Here is a 22,731-nt window from a genome sequence, read left to right as displayed (position 1 = left end):
TATTCATGTCTCCACACAGAATTCATGGCACATTATTAAACTCATAAGAAGCAAGTAAATTCCAATGATTCCTACGATAAAAGAAGGAAAAAAACAGTACTTGCATAAAATTATCGTAAGAATCCAAGAGAACTTACCTGTGTTGTTGAATACTATGCTAATACATTTGTGTTTACTAACCATCTTTGCCTGAAGTCGCTCCTCATCCCATATCATTAGAATCCTTGGCGTAATAAGTGCATAGCAAAGTAAACATAACTAAGTTATACTCTTTTATGAGATATTTAAGATGGGCTACGCAATTTTTCTTGGCCGCACATTTGCAATTCCAAAACAAAAAATTCATTCTTCTTTGACCTATGTTTAAATGAGATTACGAGAGGGTTGATACTTCCTAGAGGGAGTTTTTTTCTAGCTTTCCTTCCTTGACTTCGGGATCATGAATTTGGGTTTCAGCTCTTTAGCTTCATTTGTCACTCTTCGGAAGACTTTAGCTGTCTTTTTTTTATCAATACTAGGAAGGGGATGATGATGATCCTCATCACTAGCTTGGAATTAGTGTCCTCTTGTCTTTTCCATATGCTTCGCTGCTTGGAACCAAAAGTTGTCAGCACCAAGGTTTCTTTCCTTGCTCCATCACTGGGTCAGGATGATGATCCTCATCTCACTCTCCTCGTTTTTTATCTAGAGAGTTGTCTTACTTAGGGATATTCTTCTCGAGCAAGAAAAAATATATTTATTAATTATATCAAGAATGTAGTTTGTCTATATAAATACATGATAATAAAGATAATAAAAAATTGACTTTTGTCAATCCTACCTAATCATGTCATGCACTTTCCTGTCATATATAAATAAGAATTAAATAGAGAAATACTACATCTCGAATGTGATGTGGTAGATTGCATTACATGGGATCACCTGCTCTATCTAATCAACCATCACCGGCTTCTTGCCAAGCCATGCAATTTTTCACTTGCAAGGTACTGAAATCATGAAATTAGTACATATGGTGCCACAAACATTGAAGATTATATGGTAACCAATTTCATAACTATATCTACATCACGAGGACCCGAGTTCTAACCCTTTCACTAATTAATTCATCAGAAGTTTCAAAGCTAAACAGCTAAACTACTCTAGCACTGTAACATTTGCAGCAGGAACCACAGTGACAATGCTCCCACACATTTGTTTACTCTGTTAAAAATTCTCCTGGCAGGGCAGCAAAAATATCCATGTACATATACGATCACATAAAATCACACCATAAGTGTGTTAACGTTCAAGAAAATCGATGAATGCCAATTATTTTTACTAGCAATCACGGAGTGCGATTAGTTGGTCCACGACACTGGGGTCAGCAAGTGTACTGGTATCTCCGAGCTCGTCCAGCTGCCCGGATGCAATTTTTCGTAGAATCCTTCTCATGATCTTTCCACTTCTCGTCTTTGGCAGTCCGGGTGCCCAGTGAATTTTGTCAGGGGCAGCAAATGCACCAATCTGACAGGAAATCCTTTTTGGTTAGTGAATCAACAAAGGAGCTCATTCATGCTTGTGTTAGAGACAATGATCCTAAGTGAAATAAAAAAAATAGTTGTTACCGAGGTGATAAGGTGATACTGTGCATCCATATTCTGAATGTGAAAAAGTGAATAAAGCAATTCTATTGTTGTTCATTAACAGTATGATATATAGGCACAATCTTCTACGAAGTTGTTAGTTGGTGGTAATCAAATAGTTATTGGCCACTTGTATTTTGAGCTCAAGTACATTTTAGATTATCGAAACTATACCTGTAGTTGTACTTTTCTATCAGATCAGTTTTCTTGATTGGTAAGATACAAAGATCTACAAGAAGAGTGCACCTGGTTTCTAACTGCCAAAACAAGGCTTTTCCGGAGCTCTTCACTGTATGGAATGCCCTCCACCAAAGTGACAAAAGCATAAATGCCCTGCCCTTTGATCTGATAACAAGAATGGTTAATGAATCAGAGGATGACATATGAATGATGCTTAATGCTTTCTTTGTTGCAGCCACCACAAAGAAGGTATTATCATACCTCATGTTCAACACCAACTACGGCAGCTTCTGCACACTGGGGATGCGAGACCAGAGCAGATTCTACCTCTGCAGTGCCAATACGGTGTCCACTGAAAAAGAATTCAAACATTATAATCCATCAAGGTCATAAAATACAGCAATAGCGAAATTGTCGAGAAATGCTGTGGCTTGATGAAAATCTGTCTAATTGTAGTGAATATGCTAAGCATGTGTGTACCTCACATTGATGACATCATCAACTCTTCCAGTGAGCCAAAAGTAACCATCCTTGTCTCTACCATAATAATATAATAATGGAACATTATAATAATCAAAACCAAGATTTTTTTCCAAATTAAACTATGCAGAGATCAGCATTCATTAAACATATATTGGTGGAGATGAAAGAGGAGCTTTCGATCAACTGACAGTCTGGGGAAAGTTACCTTCTGCATCCATCGCCAGAAAAATAATAACCAGCAAATGGTTTAAAATATGTGGTTTCATATCTTTCATGGTCACCGTAAAGCGTACGGAATGCACCAGGCCATGACTTCTTGATGCAAAGATATCCACTGCATTCACCTTCTATCTCATTCCCTTTCTCATCAACTATGACTGGCTGCAATAGTATCTCAAACAGTATTGGAAAATTAAAAAAAATATATTTCACATTTAAAACCCTTATTTCCATATGTGAATTACATTAGTACATACCTCGATTCCGAAGAAAGGAAAGGTAGCAGAACCGGGCTTCTGGGGCCAAGCACCAGGTAAAGGCGTAATCTGTACACAAACCATAGAAGTTAAGCCATCGGACTTCGACTGAAGGAAAACAATTAAGTTGTGATTTAAATAAAAATTCACAGAAAAGCATACACATATTACATCAAAACAGCTACTGGCCACCAACAAATACAAGGACAGGAACATTCACTTACCATGAAGCCACCTGTCTCTGTTTGCCACCAGGTATCTGATATAGGGCATCGTGAATCCCCAACAACATTGTAAAACCACCTAGTTTGATGAATATAATACATTTAAGAAATCTTTTAAGCTACAAAAGCAAGACACAGAAAGGTAGTCCAAGGAGTTGGGGCCGAACCTCCATGCACTAGGATTAATTGGCTCGCCTACACTACCAAGAACACGCAGAGACTTCCGGTGGTAGCGAGTGACATACTGCATGAAAGCACGTGCCAGTGGGATCAATAAAAATACATACTCGGATAGTTAAATGGTTGAGGAAATATGTATAAAGAGAGTAAGTATGCTATTCCGCACAAGAAAATTACTTGTACACAATTCTTGTTAGTAGGGTAAATATACCAAAAGAAAGAACATTTACCTTTTTGCTCCAAACAGGAAAACAAATAAATATACAGAAGGTATAGCTATCTCTGTCATTTTCGTAGAATAGGTTATTCTGTTGGAAATGACAAATAACTTGAAAAACATATCCCTTTGACCAGTCAGAACAAGTTCCAAAAAGATAAGGTTATTTGGCAAGTTATTACAGGTTATTCTTATTACAACACGTATTCCACAATCAAACGGCCCCCCTATTGCCTAATAATGGACAGAGACACAAAAGTGTGACTTAAGGGAGCAAATTCAACAAGATGGAGTTTCTTGAATGCAATTTACAATATAAATGCTGGTGAAGTCATGCAAGAATGTTATAAGGAAACACATGCACAGTAGATGGCATGGTTTGTGGTCGAGGAACTTCACAAGAAATTATAAGACGAGAGGAGGGAGGTAACTTATGCAGGAACTTCCAGGGTATTAATGAAATGCTCAAGAACCTACTTTAGTTTATCGGGCATGTAATAAGACACACATTTAGGATACCATTGGACAGACATAGCATTCACTGGAACAGGTGAATGTCGAAACTAAGCAGCTATTAAAGTCTGAAGCAAAATGGACGTAAAAAAGTTGAATATGAAACAAACCAAAAAGTGCAATCATGATAGATGAAGTACACCCCAAGGTTATTACCTCATCACTCTCACGCATTAGCGAACGCACCAGGGTTGGGGCTGTGTAAAATATTGTCACCTTGTACTTATCAACAATGTCCCAACAACGTCCAGAATCGGGATAGTTTGGGGCCTGCAGATATTATTCACAAGGTATTAACAATATCAGAATACCTCATTAACATGAAAAAATAAAAACAGTATTGAGAGCCAAACATCTAGTAAAAGATAAGAAAAAAGGTGAACAAGGTTCTAAATTTGCAAACAGCCGATGAGCTGAATCTAAAATTTTAGGAATCAAAACTGAGGACATTGCATTCAGAAAGGACATCTATTCAACTTCTTTGTCGTTCAAAAGAGGAAAGGACTATTGCAGATAGTTACCCCTTCAAATATCACAACAGTGGCACCATTCAAGAGAGGGCCATATGTAACATAGCTGTGCCCTGTTATCCAACCACAGTCAGCAGTGCACCTGAGTCAGAAGGATAAGAGATAAGAAAGCGTTGCAGAACATATTGCCAAAATTACATTAATAAACATGCTCTGGAACAACCCGTGAACACAAACACCAGCATACCAGTATATATCTGATGGCTTATAGTCGAATGCATACTTGAATGTTGCCGCAGAATACACCATATATCCCCCAGTTGTGTGTAGAACACCCTGCATACGAAAGCATAAATAACCCACATTCAGCATTAAAAAAAAAAAGGCTGAAAACAATTAAGATAAGAAAGCTCTGTAACCTTTGGTTTTCCGGTGCTACCACTCGTGTACAAGAGAAATAGTGGATCTTCTGCATCAACCCATTCCACAGAGCACTTTATTGGAAATTGTGGGACAACATCCTGAATATTGCAATATGGAAGTGAAAAATGGTGTTTCATGTACTAATTGCAAATCAGAGAATGTAATCAAGACGCCAGTTTTGTGCTAAGCATTCAACGGTAACACATTTCATCAAATAACTCAAAGTTCATCTGAATTATGCTGATACTAAGCAACCTATCGGACTGACCTGCCACCATACATCTCTTCCTTCCTGCCACTTGCTGTCTTCTCTCTTCATGGCCGACTTGTTTTCAAAAGTCAAACAGAGGCCTGGTCAACCCAAAAGAAAAAGACACGAGTGTGATCAGTAAAAGGAGAAAAGAAGATCACTCAAAGGTGAATAATGCAAAGTATAGAGAACAAAAGCCGACAACAAAAGAGAATTCAGCTCGAACAGATAAAAAATCTTTCTATCATGTTGCACACAGAACATCGAGATTCCTTATCATAACAGCTTGACGAGACTAGATACACTTAGTTTAATCCCATGGCAATTCCAAAGGACATGTAATAATGTCATTCTCCATCTTTCTTTAAAACTTTGCATTTGATACTCCTTGTATACATCTTAGCCAAAATAGATAAATCAATTTGGTAGTAAATTAAATGGATTATTAAAAAACCCCGAATATGGATGTAAATCAACAAGGATGAGAAAAAACTGTCTATATTCAGAGGCAGACAATTCAATGACCTGCCATGATATACATGTATTACTCCATGACATATTAAAATTACACATTTAAAAAAACTAACATACCTACGGAGACTCCATTTTTGACAGATTCAATTAGAGCACTGTCAACTATCTCTTTGAGGCGAATTGCTTTGGAACCTCTCCTCACAGCATTGCAGGTAATTACAACTTTGGGTTTGCAGTCAATAATCCTTTGTGCAAGGGCCTCCGCAGAGAAGCCAGCGAACACAACCTTAACAGAGTCTCCAGCATGTCACTTTACCAACACAGATCTCAACTCCATTGCTCCGAAGGAAAAATCCATCAGCTTACCGAGTGGACTGCACCAATTCGCGCACATGCTAGCATTGCAATTGGCAACTCCACTAGCATAGGGAGGTAAATTACCACGGCATCTCCTTTCCGAACACCAACATGTTTTAAATAATTGGCAAGCTATCACAGCATACACAGATGATCAATTAAACCCATGGTTCTTTCAATCAAATTTGGAATGGTTCACAGCGTACCTGGCAAACCTTCTCCAAAAGCTCTGCATAGGTCAGCTGCCCATCATCACCTGGTTCATTGCCTTCCCAGTAGATAGCAACTTTTCCACCATTCCCTGCCTCAATGTTCCGATCCAAAGCATTATAACTTATGTTCGTACTGCCTCCTTTGAACCACTGCGATCAGCAACGACAATACCACATGAGGTCTAGTGCAGACGATCATTTCAAATCGGCCAAGCTTAAACATCACACGCTTACCTCGAACTTTACAGTCCCCTTCCTCACATCAATGTTCTCGCTGTAGACCTCCGGATCCCACTTGTTATTCCAATAGAACTGCGAAGCAATCTCCGACCAGAACCCCGCAGGATCCTCTATCGAGCTCTCGTACATTTTTCGGTACTAATAGTTCATGAAATCAATGCAGAGATCATAAGCATGCAGATTAATTGGAGTAGAAAAGATTTGCCAAAATAGAAGATATCATAATCTCTTTGTTCTAAAAAAAAAAGAATATTTTCTTACGGAAGGAAAAAATCTTCATAAAAAAACAGGATCTTTAAGCCAATAACCACCCTTTTCCTCGCGACAGCCCGGATCGAGGGCTTTAAAGGGACGGGACGCACCTGTTCGGGGGAGGAGACGAGGGCCTGGCGGGAGAAGTCGTGGGAGGGGAAGACGAGGTCGTTCTCCTCGGAGGCGAGGGACTCGCCGAGGATGACAGCGTTGAGATGGGAGATCCGTCCGGCGCCGGACGGCAGCTGGGCCATCGACTCCACGTGCCGGAGGCGGTCAAAGGACGCCACGTGCGTAGATGCCGCCTCCGCCTCTGCCTGACGTGCCGTCATCGCGGAACGAAACGGTCACGTCGACCCGCCGCCTCGGCGGAGACCAAGAGACGTACACGGGAAGAGTGAGGAGGAAGGCCCCGACGGAAGGAAGCAATGCCAAGGAGATGCGATGTCCATTCGAAGCAAGAATTATTTATTGCAATCGTGATGCACCATTCCGCAATACAATTCAAATATTGGTAACATTCATTTACCTATTTATCTATGAGATTTACTGGATGGGAGGGGTAGATCAGACAAGACAAAGATTGGGTTGGTAGTTGACTTCACATTGGATCACACCACTTGGTTGGCACCGCAAGAACCGGAAAGTCAAAGAGGATTTAGGTGACGGTCATGGCACGGACTTGAATCATCGTTGGGTAGTGGTAGGAATAATGTGGACATCTTGGATTCCGGTGTCGAACGTTTGGGTAAGCGACGAGCGTCGTAGCGAGGATTTGCTGATGCGAAAGGGAAATTTGCCGTATACTATCTATGTCTGGTATTCATTGATGATTGGTTGGTTGTTTGTTATTTGGGTATATTTCGCGTTGACAGAGGAACTAAAGTTCAAATCTTTCATTTGACTATGTCAAATTTTGTTTTGCGTATGTGAGCCCGAATTTAAGCGTACGGATCGGATGTGTGCATGCTATCTTTCTACTTACCTATTGGCGTTAGGTGGATCCCGAAACCTTCGACTACTCACCACGCAGAATGCCATCATACGAATCCTTATTTTCAAGTGATTGTGTATGGTGTTCTATAGCTGACAAGAAAATAGTTAGTATAATCATGTGATGCCCGAAGTGGTGGGGTTATTGAAGTCTTTGTCACTGGGATCGTTGAAGCTGGTGACATCCAATCATGACATGGACAACGTACAAACACTACATCCAAACATGGCAGAGGAATATGGGCCTTCATTGGGCCGTAAAGAAGGACGTGTTGATTTGGGCCTATTCGAGAACAATGTCTTGAATTCTTACGTCCATAAATCCCGATAGGACGTGACATGCAATCCGACCGTGTCTTGGAGTAAGAACACCAACACATTTTGGGGCTGATTGCATCAGAATCGAGATAAATTTCTTAGGAAGTATTACCATCGATGTTGGTTCAATGGTGCATGGCATGGCATGGATGATCGGGTAAAGCCAGCCTACTGACGAATCTTTGCACAGAAAAAGTTCTGTACAATGTCAGAGATGCACAAAAATCTCCTGCAGGTGCAGGTCATGGCCACACTGGACTCAGTATTCTCTTGCCTCTTGGCAAGGTTGTAAGGCCACTTGGAAGCAATGATAGGATGGCAATTGGATCCGAAAGAGAACCACTAAATATTAGTCACCATCAGGTCTGAGCTGATACTTTTTGTCCTATACGTGCAACCTGTCTGTTGTCTCATTAGCCAGGAAAAAGGTTCGTGTCTGAAGCTACTTATGTAAGTCCATTAGCTCATGTCTTCTACTGTATGGTCGGTCGATTAAGCTGTTGCAGGGGCTGTCAGGAGATCACATCCTTCCTAAACCATGCCATTGACATTTTATGTCTCTTTATCGAGACAGAATAATGTCATTCCCACGTTGATAGAGTCGAAAATAGTACATGAAAGAATAAAGAACGGGCAGTTTATCAAAAGAAAGCCTTTAAGAATGAGTTTTTAATGCATCTGTATTTGATTTTTATCCAGAAGACATTCCTTCTCGAGGTTGAATCTTATCTTCTTACCACCTACGAATGGATTCACAATACATGTTTTAATCATATACGTATAACCATCAGAAAAGTTTTCTTAAGAACAAGAAGGAATCGTGTTATATTGCCCACATTCAATCAACAGTAGTATAATAAGGAAATTTTCTATTCTTCTCACGTAGATCATAGCATTGAGCTGTGCTGGTGCTTTCCCATGTTTCCTTAGTTTTATGGCCATCACATAATTACACCCACTCTTTCTATATAAATGAAGAACAATTAGTGGAATCGAGTGAATATTATTGATCATCCAAGTCCGTAATTATGTCAATTTATAAGCAATCCGAGTCTTACTCCTTACCTGAAACAGTCTGTGAAGGGGAGTCGGCCGGGAATTGACCCGTCGACGGAGTCACGGCCAGAAAAAGTCGCTGAAAGCAATAGCGGATTGCACCCATCGAGGAAGCTTTCGTTACTCTGTCGTATTCGAAACGATACCTTTTATATCTCCTTTCTATTACGCACCAAAAGACAAAAAAGAAAAGCAATCCCATTTCCGATGAACCATGTAACATACGCAAATTATACCTCGAAATGTGTTATATGAAATAGAGTGACTCGATGTTGCATGTTATTCTCTATAATATTATAGTTATATTTAACATCTCGATTTATATATATATTTTTTTTAAATTATATTTGTTATTTCTATATTTATTATAAAAATAAAATATTTAATTATATTTATTTTCACATCATTAATTTTACTGATGAAAATATTATAGGATTTATCACTAGAATGACTCTAACTTGATTTATCATCAAGTATTGTGTACGTGTGATATTTTCTCATGTATGAAAAAAGAAATAATTTATTTTTATAAATATAAAAAATTAAATATAAATGTTAAAAATATAAAAAAATAAATAAATAAATATAAATGTTAAAAATATAAAAGATAATTAGTTGCTGGAGATCATATCTAATTAGCTCGGTTCCGAATCCATGCGTGCACGACGTTCGTGTTGCAGTTACGGTGCGTCACTCTCCTCTGCGTGGGCTATCCTCGGCCAGTCGCGGAGGTCTTCGGGTGGCAGAATTCGCGGCTTGCATGTCGCGGTGTGAGTGAACGCGAAGCGCGCCCCGCCCTCGAGCCTCGCTCTCTCGTCTTCTCTTTGGCCTCCTCTCCCACCACCTGCTCGCCTCACGCAAAAAAGTCCACTTCTTTTTTCTGATTCTGATGGATTCCCGCGGCCCCGCGACTCAATCATTCTGTCCCGACGCCGAGAGCAACCGATGTGTTCGATCCCATAATCTAATCTCAAGTTGATGGGCTTTTTAATCAATCAATATACGCAGTGGAATCCAACACGCATCTTGGGAAGCTGGTCAACCGGTCCTTCTTCTCCTCTATATCTTCCTCCCATCCGTGCCCTCCCAACCACGGACTCAGCCGAAACCTCCTTCAGGCTCCCAGAAACCCTGTAACGCAACTTCAGGTTGGCAGTCCCTGCACAGCGTCTCCTTTTCGTCTGCGCATTTTCCATCATCAGGTGAGTCCCTTGTGAGCCTCTGTACCCTTGCGCTTGATTTCTCTGGATACCTTGTGATTTATAGCGAGATTTGGTTTTGGAAGTTGCTGTATGCCGATAAATTTCTCTGCTTTTTTTTGGAGATTACGTCTCGGAAAGCTAGAATTTTGCTCGCTATGATAAATGTTTCCGACTCAAAATTTCATGTGCCTATAGAAGGAATGGTATTCTGGCAAGGTTTACTTGTATGTCGTATTTCTAGTTATCGGAATCAAGGAAAGCTCCTCCTGGCTACCACTTCGATCTGTTAGAGCGATATACCATGGGGCAAGCAGGGCATCTCCATCGTGTAATGATGCGTGTGATTTGAGTTGATGGAAGCAGTGGTACATGTCTCGAATCTGGTCTCGTTTCCTTTTCGCACCATGTGTTATCGTTTGGCTCTAAAGTCCCTCTCTCGCTTTGATTGCAGAAGGTGTCTCTTAAGAAATCAGGTGTTGGGACTGTTCTTGCTGGATCTTACCCGTGGGTTCATTCGTTAAGCAGAAGACCCCCCTTTAGTTGGCAGGTGATGCCTTTTGCCCCTTATCTGTTCGTGTAATTTCCCGTATGGAGAGGATGGATTTCAGGGAAGCAGAGGTTTTCTTTGAGGATATTGTAAAGGTTTCATCATTACTTTTATGTTACAAAAGATTGAATTTTAAAAAATTAATATACCATTATCCTCATCTAGGAAACATGTGTTTGCAATATAGAGAACAATCTTGCCACTTTCATTGTGATGAATTGCACGATTCATCAAATTTACACATTGGAGGAGTCAGTTTAATTTTATCTCGGACTGAGGGATGCTTTGTTTCATATTACAAGATTGTACAGCGACATATATGTTGGCCTCTTCATCCACTTTCCTACATATTTTCCCTTCCTTTCAATAGCTCGTTGAGGAACATAAAAAACCGATACAGTAAGCTTCCACCAAAAACAAGTTACTTTTGCAGGTTACCTATTGAATCCATATGTTGACATTTTTTTGCAGGTTATGTGTGTTTTTGAGTACAAGTGTAGAAAATTCTGTCATCTCAAGAAAAATGGGAGCAGAAATTTCTCTTGAAGAAAGAGCCAGGCACAACCATCAATGCACGAGAAGCCTCCCATTTCTATGTTCTGAGAAAATGGAGGAATTTGAGAAAAGTCCCAAATCTTCAAGTGACCTCAATGTCAGCTTTGGCTACCAGTGCAGTGCCTATCAAAGCAGTCTTTGTTCTTCTGAAGTTAATTATAAGTTTGAACTCTCTTCTGGTGTTAATATCCAAGAATCTAACATCAACAAGATGCGGAATAGTTCTTTCTCTTGTTTGTCTGGTGCTGCGCTCAGTGCAAATCATACCTTGGCAAACACAAATATATGCAATGGTGTCATTGGAGAGGAGATTTTACCTGAGCTAGATTCACCGCAGTCTTTCAAAAGGGTGTTATCTTCTGCATCTCTTTCAAGGCTGGACTTGCATTCACCATCTTCTCCCTCTGACAGTGGCACACTTGAAGGGGTTCGATCATCGAGCTTTTTAAATGCTATGGATGTACAAATGGCTGGTGGAGCAGCCGGGGAAGACCGCGTACAAGCAGTATGTTCTGAAGAGAATGGATGGCTCTTCTGTGGAGTATATGATGGTTTTAATGGACGGGATGCTGCTGATTTTTTAGCTGGAACACTTTATGAAAACATAGGCTATAACCTATTCCTGTTGGAGTGCAAGATTAATCAACAAAATAATGAGAAAAATGTTCAACATCCATCCGGAGGACGCACCACTAAAAGTGAGCTGTCTTTGGCCATCGAGAGCTTAAACAACAAGTTGAAGCCAAACTTGTCACTGAATTCTACAGAAGAATGCTCAACTGAGTCATTTCGGCTTGGTGTCCTGAATTGCCTTACTAGCGCCTTAGTCCAAGCTGAAAATGATTTCATGTATAGGGTTGAGCAAGAAATGGATGATCGCCCTGATCTAGTTTCTGTTGGCTCTTGTGTCCTAACGGTGCTTCTTCATGGGATGGTCTTGTATGCTATGAATCTAGGAGACAGTAGAGCTGTGTTGGCTACAAGTAGTCTCATTAAAGATGATCCACCTCGAGCTATTCAATTAACTGAAACTCATACACTTGATAATGAGGAGGAATATAGAAGAATTTTAGCTGATCATCCTGATGATCCTTCTCCCGTAACTGGCGGAAGAGTGAAAGGAAAGCTGAAGCTTACTCGTGCATTTGGTGTTGGTTATTTGAAAAAGGTAATTTGGTATTGTTAGCAATTTTTTTGTCAGTTTAGAATTTTGGCCAAACAGATGTATCGGTGTAAATCCTTTTTATGTCTTGTGCAGAGAAATTTAAATGATGCTCTCATGGGAATTCTTCGTGTTCGTGACTTGCGTAGCCCACCATATGTTTATACTCATCCATTCACCACAAGCCACGAGGTTTCGGAGAATGACTTGTTTGTTGTTTTGGGAAGTGATGGATTGTTTGATTTCTACACAAACGATGAAGTTGTGCAACTGGTTCATCAGTTTATAGAGGATCATCCATTTGATGATCCAGCAAAGCATTTGATTGAGCAGCTTTTGCTAAGAGCTGCAGAAAATGCAGGTATTTCACAGTTTATAATGTTCTTTAATTAATGATTCATGTACATATTCATGATATACTAACATATGTTGCAAATCAATAATTATATATACATTATTGTATAATTGATTTGATATCGAACTGAAGAGAACATGCAGCAACAGACACGAGTTTCGATACATGTGCATCAAATTTATGATTTACAGTTTTGTTATTCAACCTAACTTTATAATTTTAAAATTTTAAGCCTAATCATATGGTTTGCAAGCTTCATTATGATGTTAAATTTTAGATTTCCTCTGTCACTAGAAAAATTAGTTTAAGGTACGGGCTTATGTAACTCTGTTATTATTTGTTTTTTCTTTTTCGTCCTTTTCGACCAGCCATATAATCACCTCCTTTGGATAAACCACAACAAAAGCTGCAGCAAGTAATAAAATAATCTTTCAGATTTTCTTTCTAATAAACATGGATTCCTTTCATGTATAATTTTCTTATTTAGGTTTATATTATTATTTCATGTAATTTAGTAACTTCTTTTGGCAAACAGGTCTTACGACTGAAGAACTGATGAACATTCCTCTTGGGAGGAGGAGAAAGTATCATGACGATGTTACTGTCATCGTGATCATTCTAGGTAATAAGCAAAGAACTTCAAAGGCATCCACAGCAATTTAGATGAGCATTTTAGCATGTTAGTGTACGTTACTATTATCCTCGAGACAGTTTGACGGAGAAGCTTTAGCTGATGAATAAATGTTGTCGTTGCGTCTATATCAAGATGTCTGGCGATTAGTGCCCTGTTGCCCTGTTAAATGGTCTCATGCTCGATACATGTTACAAGTATCGCAAGTATTGCTTTGTTTTCCAAGACAAGTTATCCATTGGTATTTAGTCTTTGTTAGTCCATATGTTGATGTAGCGATTGCTCCAGCCAGTGTTTAGTCAAGTGTTACTTGAAAGATTTTGTCTTGATTGTGATGCTGCCAAGGTAAGGGTTGGATAGGAAAGGCAAGTACTCATGGAACGGTTGATGATGATGATGGTAATGTGTGAGTGGCAATCCATAAACAACACTTTCTGGTGCTCAAGCTTAAACCTTCAATAGAAAATCCACAATGGCATGCTCACAACCTGAAACGAAAAATCCAATGAAAACAACTGAGATAGGTAGATCCATGGAGCGGTGGCCACTTTTACACTCTCGCGAGTCTAATGGTTGTTGGCTTCACGATGATATCATTAGAAAAGTGCTGCACGACCTTTCAAGTTGCCCATATATGCGCCACATCGTTGTTGCTACAAAGGCACACAGACAAGCTTTGAGATAAAGGAATCCAGCAAACATTAAATGACAACAGGTACACACTGCCTTTGGGTTAATCATGGACTAGCGCAAGTAGATAATTTAGAACAAGCGTTAGTCTGACATTCTTTTGAAGAAAATAACACCAGATTTGTGTTCGGGTGCTCCATGTTACATAAATGACAGAATTTGCTTCACCATCCAAAATGCGGAAACAACTGCATGAAAGGTAGGAGAACTTTTCCGGAAGCAAATCTCCTCTACGAAGCTTGATTTTCATCAGCAGCTGCTTCAAATGTCTCTCCAGGCACCAGTTCAGGGACATCATCCTCATCATCATCCTGCTTTGCAGCGGGACCTGTACCCGGTGCCTGTTTCTGCAAGTGCTCTGCAAGCCTCTTCAGGTTCTCTAAGTTATCGGGCCCTGAAGAAATTAGAATATTATCATAATGTCATAACATAACAATCTGAGAAAAATGAAATCTTTTGTAAGTGTGAGATAGCAAGTGCAGCAATTTAGACAAGCTGTTCGCCAGTCCCATACAAACAAATGCAAACAAAGTGGAAATAACCACACAAAATAGTTAGTGAACGAGGAAATTTTGCCAGCATTAGCATTCAGCATTTTGAAAAGTAATAAACATAGTAAACATGAAATCAAAACAATGCAGCAAGATCAGACACAAACAGTTCAGCAAGGTCCCTATTTATCAAAGATATATAACTTGAAGCCATGATGCATGTGCATTTGCAAATTAGTAGACTAGCAGAGATGCATAGGTTGTGGTGGAAACCGAACATAAAGTCCAACCCTTTGAAGAAAGAACGGCAAAAACGGGCTGGTGGGAGTAATAGTACCGAGTTGGTTAATGATCCCAGGTAGCAGATCTTGAAGTTCTGTCACCAGAAAATGCCATGTGTAAGTTGTACCCAAGAATTTCAGAAGAAAACATTTCAACAAAAAATAATAATAAATAAATAAAATAAAATTCTGTTAACTATCTGTTAACATAAACCAAAATCAGACTATTACGAGAGATATTTATGTACTTTTTGTCTGAGGAGAGCCACTAACAACCCATGTATTGGCTGCAATAGAAGCTTGCACTGAAAAAGAAATAAAGTAGGAAAAAATCATTAGGTCCTTATCAAATAATTCAGTGTTTTTTTAATGCATACAATGTTCATTACCCTTAGGGTTAACAAACTGAATAACAAGATCATCCTTAAAAATGTTGACTTCTTCTATAGCAGGAATGGCATTTACGCCTATTCTTTTCAATGTGCTCTGTAGCCTCTTATCGTCTGTTGTTGTAGTCTTGTGAACTGCCTTCTTCTTCCTAGTCAAAATGCAGGTAAAAAGAAGACATTTACAGCGTTCTCTAATCAGCCTCTAAAAATAATATTGCAAATTGCAGAGTAAAGAGTTTCAGCCTCCTAACTATACAAAAGTAACTAGTGAAGGTGTTATCATTCCAAAGAAGGTGCCAAAACAATTAAAACCTGCGCATACTGCCCTTTCCACCAGTGCGAACAGCACCGGCCATCTTCATGAGCTTCTCCACATTCATCTGCAAGAAAAAAACATCATATGATGATGGAACTAGAAGGTGATATTGTCAAGCCCTGGTGAAAAGACATATTCCAACTAAAGCTTTCAGCTCTCAAAGCCAGCAAACAAAACCAAGTCCCTTTCGCTGACTGCCTATGATGACCACTAGTATAGGATCAGGACGATCTTTACCAGGAATGAAAAGCCCGAGTAGCAAAAGCAACAATAAGGACTTTCAGATAGGGATTAAACATGACAAGGTGAATGATTGAGAAGTGGTCATCGAGCAGCTATATGAGTTTTTTATTACATTAGTATTTATAGCATCTCCATTTGCTTCAATTTTTTTTCAGAGAAAAAATAACAATGATAACGATCTCTGCTGCTGACTTTTAATTATTATTATACATCACAAAGCTTAAAAATCTTAAGGTATACATATACGCAGCAAGAAGATTAATTTGGTTGACTACAAAGCACTCTACACACTCGAGGGGCGCCTTTTGCCTACGCCTGTGAGATACTAGCCCTTAATGCACCAGCTCAGATAAAATGGATCGTTAAAGAAGCCCGAACCATCTAACATTCAGCATCTCGAACAGAGGTAGGACACATCTATGCATCAAAAAACGACCAAATAAAGATCAACATGCATTCCCCATTCATAAGATGGCATCAAAAGTACTAGCCCTAAGAGAGAGGCTCTGGAAACAAATTCCACAGGCAAGAATGAGATGAGATCAGAATTCAGACACCAAACCTTTTCCAGATGGCTAAATAACCTGCAACATCTAGTGAAACAGCTAAAACCCTGAACCCTAATAAATGAGGAATCAGTCAACCCTTCGAAGCAGTCGTTAACTTAGCGGGACGGGGACATTTGAAGGTGAGATGACAGGAATCACCTTTGCAACGGAGGGAGGGCAAGACGCGAAGGAAGAAGAGGAGGTGGTGTCGCCGGTGGACGCCGACGCCGCAACTGCGCTACAGGAGAAGGGTAGGGCGGACGGAGCATAAATGCTTCGTCACTCGACCAGATTACTGAGGTGCCCCGGTCCTTGATTGGAATTACGAAATTGGTCGATTAATTCATCCAAACCCGACCCGATATATATATATATACATATATATATATATATATATATATATATATATGTATATATATATATACATATATATATATATATACATATATATATATATACATATATATATATATATACATATATATATATATATACATATATATATATATATACATATATATATATATATACATATATATACATATATATACATATATATATATATACATATATATATATATATACATATATATATATATACATATATATATATATATACATATATATATATATATATATATATATATATATATATATATATATAATATTCCTCATCTTATTTATATTCCAGTTAAAAAGGGAGGGAAAACACTTGCGTTGATATAAATCGGTGCCTTCAACATTTATTGGTGACGGGTGATACGTCCAATTGACATATATAACCACATTTCCCTGTGCTTATATAAAAAAATAGTCTTTTATCCTGGGCCGGGTCGAGAAACATCTTTTGCAGACCGGCCCGGTCAAGGTCGGTGCCGTCGCATGGAAACACCTTGGGCCGAGGCGTGGCGCATTCAAATTCTGTAGGTCTTCCAGGTAGTTCATGAGGCCATGCTTCGTCTTGGGGACAGAGCGGGAAATGGCGCTACGGAAAGGTTTCCCTCTTCCCTTCCTCTATTTCTTTTCTCTCCGACGCCGAAGGTTTTTTCCTCTAATTTACTCCACGTTTTTTCTTCTTTTCTTGATCGCTTTATCTCTATCTCTGTTGGTTGTGGTTTATGGATCTCTGTAAATCTATATTGGTTTTGATATGTGAGAAGCCGATGATGACGAACACTGTTGGCGCGCGCGATCTTGGATCAGTCGCCTTTGGTGATGGTGAACTCATGATTCTTATGATTATATATGGCCCTCAACATAGATCTTAAATCAATTGTATCTTCTCTTCGATGTTTCGTTTTCTGGTCGTTATAAGGCGATGGTGGGGCAGCTTGGATGGTCGGCATGGGAACCGCAGCAGCCATGTTTAACTCTTTGGATGGGATTCGGTGGAAGAGAGAAGAAAAAACCAGATCGCTTCTCCTCCGCTGATAAGAGAGGAGAAGATGCAACATCACTTCTCCTCCGCTGAGAAAACGGAGAAATGCAAGATCGTTTGTCCCCGTGATGAACAAGTAGCGAATCTGAACCTTCCCTATTTATTATTATTGTTATTAGATCTAGAGTTATGGCACTTATGTTGGAGTTCAGTCTGCGTCCACTTCCAGCAGCTGCCTTTCTCCAAGCCTAATTTTGGCACCCATGTTGGAGTTTAGTCTATTTGCTCAAGTGATTGTTTAAGGTAGCATTTTGCCCGGGAGCATCAAAAACCCTTCTGTTTTTGCATTTTGTTGAAATAAAGCTTGGGCATGAACCTGGGAGTATCAATTAATGTTGTAGAATTGTTTTTATTTTTCCAAGCTTATTAAGGATTTAATAGGTTTAGACCAGGATTATCCTATCTAAAGTATCCATTTGCTCCAAAGGTTGTTCTATTCATTAGGAGCTGAATCAGATTTATAGGAATCCCTTTTGTTACTCCACTCAATAGTTTAAGTGTAATACTCTGTTAGCAATGGTCGACATGAACCATGTTGATTTAGTTATTATTGCCTAAAACATGTGATGTTTGAAATGGAAGAAATATGTAAGCAATCACCTTTTGTGTCTTCACTCTTAGGCAACAGAGTCTTGATTCTGTAGAAGTATAAAAATTGTGTTGGCTCTGGATGCTGTCACACTGTTTGTTGTCACCCTTAGACTAGCAGAGTCTTTTAGTTTTTCTGCATATATATGATTTTTGCTTGATTCTTAACAAATTTTCTGCATTGATTTCAATTTTTTTTTTAACTCACCACTGCTCCTTATCATGTTGAATTTCTCCATACAAACGATTATTTTAGGCAGCATTTGAATCTGGGAGTGTTAATTGGTCGTTAAGAAGTTAATCCAGCATATTGTGGTAGGGAGGAATTATAAGCCAATCAAAGTTATTAATGATGATAGTTTTAGTTGAAATAATATGCCAAAGTATGGTTGTATTTTTAGCATGTTTAGAAAACACTTCATGTATAATTAGAAGTTTCCTTTGAATCTTGTTGGTGTATACATTCATCGTATTGGAAATTTTTGCTGGCTGTACAGTAGATTGTTGCAATGGTGTGCAACATGTTCAAAAGATTTACTTCCGGTGTCAATTGTAGATCTCTTGCACATAGGATTTGGCATTTCCATGGATAGTATCCAGAGATGTTTTTGTTTGAATAATTATTAATGACATGATTAATGTTTATGTTTATGTATATATCTAATCAGGTGCATATATGGGAATCAACATGTTTGCAAGATGTCACGTTCTTTATTACTGTCGGAGCGATCTCGTCTTAAATTTGCTTTATTGTTTTTACACATGGTGTGTCCTTTGAAATTGTCAATGCGATGATAATGGGTGATACCATGCTTCATGTGTTTGATCCATGTCTGTCCCTCACATTAGGTCTTTGCAAAGATGTTTTGGCAACTAAGACAAAACATGTGTTATCAAAATGTGTCAACACATTTTGATATTGGTTAAGTTTACTTTTTCGTTCCTCCAGTGTATGTATGTCATCACAATTTTTCAGGAAATAGAGCTTTATTCATGATTAAAGTCTAATTATCTTGTGTTGGCCATGCATGCACTTCATCTTTTTTCTAAACAAGTCACTGGCCTCTTTTCAAGTTTAATTCCTGGCACTCATGTCAGACTACTGGCTCTAAAAAGATTAATATATGCATTTGTTGGATCTAGGAGCGTTAATTACTGGGTTAGATATTTGTCTATCATAGAGGTTGCGAGGGATTTGTCAATCGAAGTAACTTGATGAGGATGATTTTGCTTGAGACAATCCATCAGGAAGTGAGGTATTGTTAGTATGTTTACTATGAATTTCTGTCTTCATAAGTTTCTCAATGTTATAGGTATATGTATTCGGTATATATGAAATATTTGCTGGTTGTACATGCTTCTGCAATCAATTTATTCTCTTGCTGAGCAAGATTTTGACGTTTATATGGATAATCTCTTTAAAAGTCATTTGTTTGTATAGTGATACAAGATTAGTGTGAACAGATGCAGAATTTAGTTAAAATAATTATTTTCTTGCTGTTCATTTTCTATGGATAACCTCTAGAAATGTTATTCGTTTATATGTTCATATATAGGATTAGTGGAAGAACATGCACATGTCTAATTTCGATACTTGGCTTCTTTTTCTTTTTATCGCCTCTCTGTTGTAGTTCTAAGAAGAATATGCACTTCATGTTCTGTGGGTAATATTCTCTTGTAGTAATTTCTACAAAGGTTGTTTGTTCGAAGGATCACGTTGGATTGGTGTAAATGTTCTTAATTTAGATATCTAGCAGCTTGCTTTTTCTTTTTTCCCTTCACTTTTGGGGGCAGTTTGTTTGTATATGATGTCTATCAAGGTTTTTACGTACACAATTTTGTCTAAAATATAAGAACTCTTGATCTTAAATTGCACAAGGATGACTTTATGGTAGCAAATTGTTTGGGATTTATATACAGATCTTAAATTGATTGCTTTATGATGAACTGTTAGTAGGGTTTCTTGCTATCTCAAACTTAGTCATTATCATCAGACACGGCATGCCTTTTATATCAAATAATGCAGTGTTAATTGTTGATTCTTGTTTACAGATGTTTCGGCTCATTAGTACCTCAATTCAAACTTCTTTTTCAGCTTTGGTGCATTTTGCATGAACAACACCTATGCGTATTGTGTGATAATATTGGCTCCATATGCTAGCATGAGTTGACGTTTGATATTAGTCTAAATTTAAACAACATTTTAATGAGAATGTGCTGTCACAATGCAGCTTGCATGCTACTTTAGGCCTTAATTTGAAACTTGGCTATAACCATAATTTCGCATGGGATATTACTTGCGTTGGGGAAGCCCAGTCTTTTTGTCAGATTTAACCCCTGTGAAATCATTAGTGCTAGTACGGCTGCCATTGTTTAAAATAATTTTAATTATCTTAATTTAGATAACTAGCAACTTGCTTTTTCAAGGACAAGAGATGGGATTTTGGATTGCCCATCGTGCAACGTAGGGCTGCGAGCCCGCCTCCGCCATCACATCAAGCAGTGTAGGGCTGCAATGCCGACACATCTTGGAGCCTGAAGTATCATTGATTGGTTGTGGTTCACCGCGCCACGTTGGGCTCACATATGTACATCTCTGGCTGTGGTTTTCCGTAGCGAGATGCGAATGACAAGTGCTTTCGAGGGAACAAGACAAATTCTGATGAATCATTAGTACTGATAGGGATAAAAGTGGCCGGATGACGTGCCATGACGACATCCCCCAGGAAAGCAATAACGCTAACTAGACCCACGTTGACAACTCCCACTGTCGTGCGACGACCTCCGACCTCGCACAGTTGACCACGGCAAAGCAGGACAACGACCTGCCCCCGCCCATGCCCTGCTGCAAGCTGCCCCGCCACGCGACCCCAGCGGCCGCGTCAGACGCCATCAGAGGCACCATCTCACTCCAGCAGGTGGCCACGTCAGGTAAACGCTAAACCTATCTATAAATACCCCCGAACTCTCAAGAGAAAGGGGGGGAACTCACTCAGACACAAAACACTCGGAGGCTCTTCTTCTGCCTCATCCACAATCCCCTCCACATCTTTCTCTAACTTGATCGTCGGAGGGGTCGGGCCGAGCTCCCGGCTCGACCTGTGTGCAGGTGCGAGACGGTGTCGCCTCTTCCCGAAGCTGCGGCGGAGCTGCCTCCCGACCCGAGCCGCCGACCCGAACCGCCGACCCGACCTGCCGAACCGACCTCCCGACCCGAACCATCGAGCTCGACCGCCGGGAGACCTCGAGGAGCGCCCCCACGGAGATCACCGCCTTCCGGACCCGAACCAAGCCGCGACGGCCCCGACGCCACGGCTTAAACAGGTGCAGACCGCATCAGAATGGCGCTAGAAGGAGGGCCCGGAATAACGGTACATAAGTCTTCTCCCTGGTTGCTCCACTGCAGTCGACCTGCACCAGCAGCAGCGACTTCTGGGGCTGGTCTCGGCCACTCTGCCTCATGCGCAGCCAACACGCTGCTGCCTCGGCCCCATGCGCGGCAGCAGCCACGCTGCCTCGGCCCCTCGGCCCCGTGCGCAGCCAACACGCTGCCTCGGCCCCGTGCGCAGCAACACGCTGCTACCTCGGCCTCGGCCCCCCGGCCCCGTGCGCAGCAACACGCTGCAGCCAACACGCTGCTGCCTCGGCCCCATGCGCGGCAGCAGCCACGCTGCCTCGGCCCCTCGGCCCCGTGCGCAGCAACACGCTGCAGCCAACACGCTGCTACCTCGGCCTCGGCCCCCCGGCCCCGTGCGCAGCAACACGCTGCAGCCAACACGCTGCACGCTGCCTCGGCTCCTCGGCCCCATGCGCGGCAGCAGCCACGCTGCCTCGGCCACTCGGCCTCATGCGCAGCCAACATGCTGCTACCTCGGCCTCGGCCCCCCGGCCCCGTGCGCAGCAACACGCTGCAGCCAACACGCTGCACGCTGCCTCGGCTCCTCGGCCCCGTGCGCAGCAACACGCTGCAGCCAACACGCTGCACGCTGCCTCGGCTCCTCGGCCCCATGCGCGGCAGCAGCCACGCCGCCTCGGCCCCTCGGCCTCGTGCGCAGCCAGCAAGCAGCCTCGCTGTCTCGGCCTCATGCGCAGCCAGCACGCTGCCTTACTGTCTTGCTGCCTCGGCTCCTCGGCCTCGTGCGCAGCCAGCAAGCAGCCTCGCTGCCTCGGCCACTCGGCCTCGTGCGCAGCCAGCAAGCAACCCGCTGCCTCAGCACCTCCGCCACATCCTGCCGAGCCCCCCCTTAGAGCAGCCTGCCCGCCTGAGCGGCGTCACTCGGCCGCGGCCTGCCTGCGCCGAGCTTCTCGACCATGCACTACCGAGCTCCTCTCAGGGCGGCCTATCCGCCTGCGTC

General features: G+C 40.9%; 3 protein-coding genes and 1 long non-coding RNA gene across 8 annotated transcripts; 2 read left to right on the top strand and 2 right to left on the bottom strand.

The window, feature by feature from the left end:
• Positions 1-1,031: 1,031 nt before the first annotated feature.
• On the bottom strand, positions 1,032-7,029 carry LOC135595562 (acetyl-coenzyme A synthetase, chloroplastic/glyoxysomal-like). Of its 2 annotated transcripts, none has more exons than XM_065086647.1 (18): positions 6,684-7,029; positions 6,316-6,459; positions 6,076-6,231; positions 5,879-6,001; positions 5,630-5,798; positions 5,057-5,139; positions 4,785-4,886; positions 4,613-4,701; positions 4,417-4,507; positions 4,052-4,165; positions 3,153-3,229; positions 2,986-3,064; positions 2,762-2,830; positions 2,491-2,666; positions 2,283-2,339; positions 2,064-2,154; positions 1,869-1,967; positions 1,032-1,503 (listed from the first exon to the last, which is right to left on the bottom strand). In XM_065086647.1, the coding sequence occupies exons 1-18, from the start codon at positions 6,903-6,905 to the stop codon at positions 1,318-1,320; spliced, it is 2,127 nt and encodes a 708-aa protein (XP_064942719.1). In that variant the 5' UTR covers positions 6,906-7,029; the 3' UTR covers positions 1,032-1,317. The 2 variants fall into 2 exon arrangements, with proteins under 2 accessions (XP_064942719.1, XP_064942720.1); XM_065086648.1 differs by having other exon boundaries at positions 1,370-1,503; positions 1,797-1,967.
• Positions 7,030-9,645: 2,616 nt separating this feature from the next.
• LOC135583092 (probable protein phosphatase 2C 39) lies at positions 9,646-13,655 on the top strand. Of its 3 annotated transcripts, none has more exons than XM_065086644.1 (6): positions 9,646-10,142; positions 10,384-10,507; positions 10,594-10,689; positions 11,161-12,412; positions 12,503-12,767; positions 13,297-13,655. In XM_065086644.1, exons 4-6 carry the CDS (start codon positions 11,213-11,215, stop codon positions 13,422-13,424), a joined length of 1,593 nt encoding a protein of 530 aa, XP_064942716.1. In that variant the 5' UTR covers positions 9,646-10,142; positions 10,384-10,507; positions 10,594-10,689; positions 11,161-11,212; the 3' UTR covers positions 13,425-13,655. The 3 variants fall into 3 exon arrangements, with proteins under 3 accessions (XP_064942716.1, XP_064942718.1, XP_064942717.1); XM_065086646.1 differs by having other exon boundaries at positions 10,338-10,507; XM_065086645.1 differs by having other exon boundaries at positions 10,265-10,507.
• Positions 13,656-14,074: 419 nt separating this feature from the next.
• On the bottom strand, positions 14,075-16,657 carry LOC104000633 (nascent polypeptide-associated complex subunit beta). The gene is made up of 6 exons (XM_009422722.3): positions 16,510-16,657; positions 15,556-15,623; positions 15,244-15,392; positions 15,103-15,159; positions 14,911-14,949; positions 14,075-14,476 (listed from the first exon to the last, which is right to left on the bottom strand). The coding sequence occupies exons 2-6, from the start codon at positions 15,621-15,623 to the stop codon at positions 14,313-14,315; spliced, it is 477 nt and encodes a 158-aa protein (XP_009420997.1). The 5' UTR covers positions 16,510-16,657; the 3' UTR covers positions 14,075-14,312.
• Positions 16,658-17,144: 487 nt separating this feature from the next.
• LOC135594994 (uncharacterized) lies at positions 17,145-18,313 on the top strand. 2 transcript variants are annotated; one of them, XR_010480256.1, is made up of 3 exons: positions 17,145-17,345; positions 17,511-17,568; positions 17,666-18,313. It is a non-coding gene; the product is annotated as an uncharacterized LOC135594994 (long non-coding RNA). The 2 variants fall into 2 exon arrangements; XR_010480255.1 differs by having other exon boundaries at positions 17,145-17,391.
• The last annotated feature ends 4,418 nt before the right edge of the window (positions 18,314-22,731 follow it).

This window comes from Musa acuminata, chromosome BXJ1-10 (assembly GCF_036884655.1).
Source record: "Musa acuminata AAA Group cultivar baxijiao chromosome BXJ1-10, Cavendish_Baxijiao_AAA, whole genome shotgun sequence".
Classification (NCBI taxonomy): Eukaryota; Viridiplantae; Streptophyta; class Magnoliopsida; order Zingiberales; family Musaceae; genus Musa; species Musa acuminata.
The sequence above is the reverse complement of the archived record's forward strand: the minus strand, read 5'-3'. Positions and strand labels throughout refer to the sequence as shown.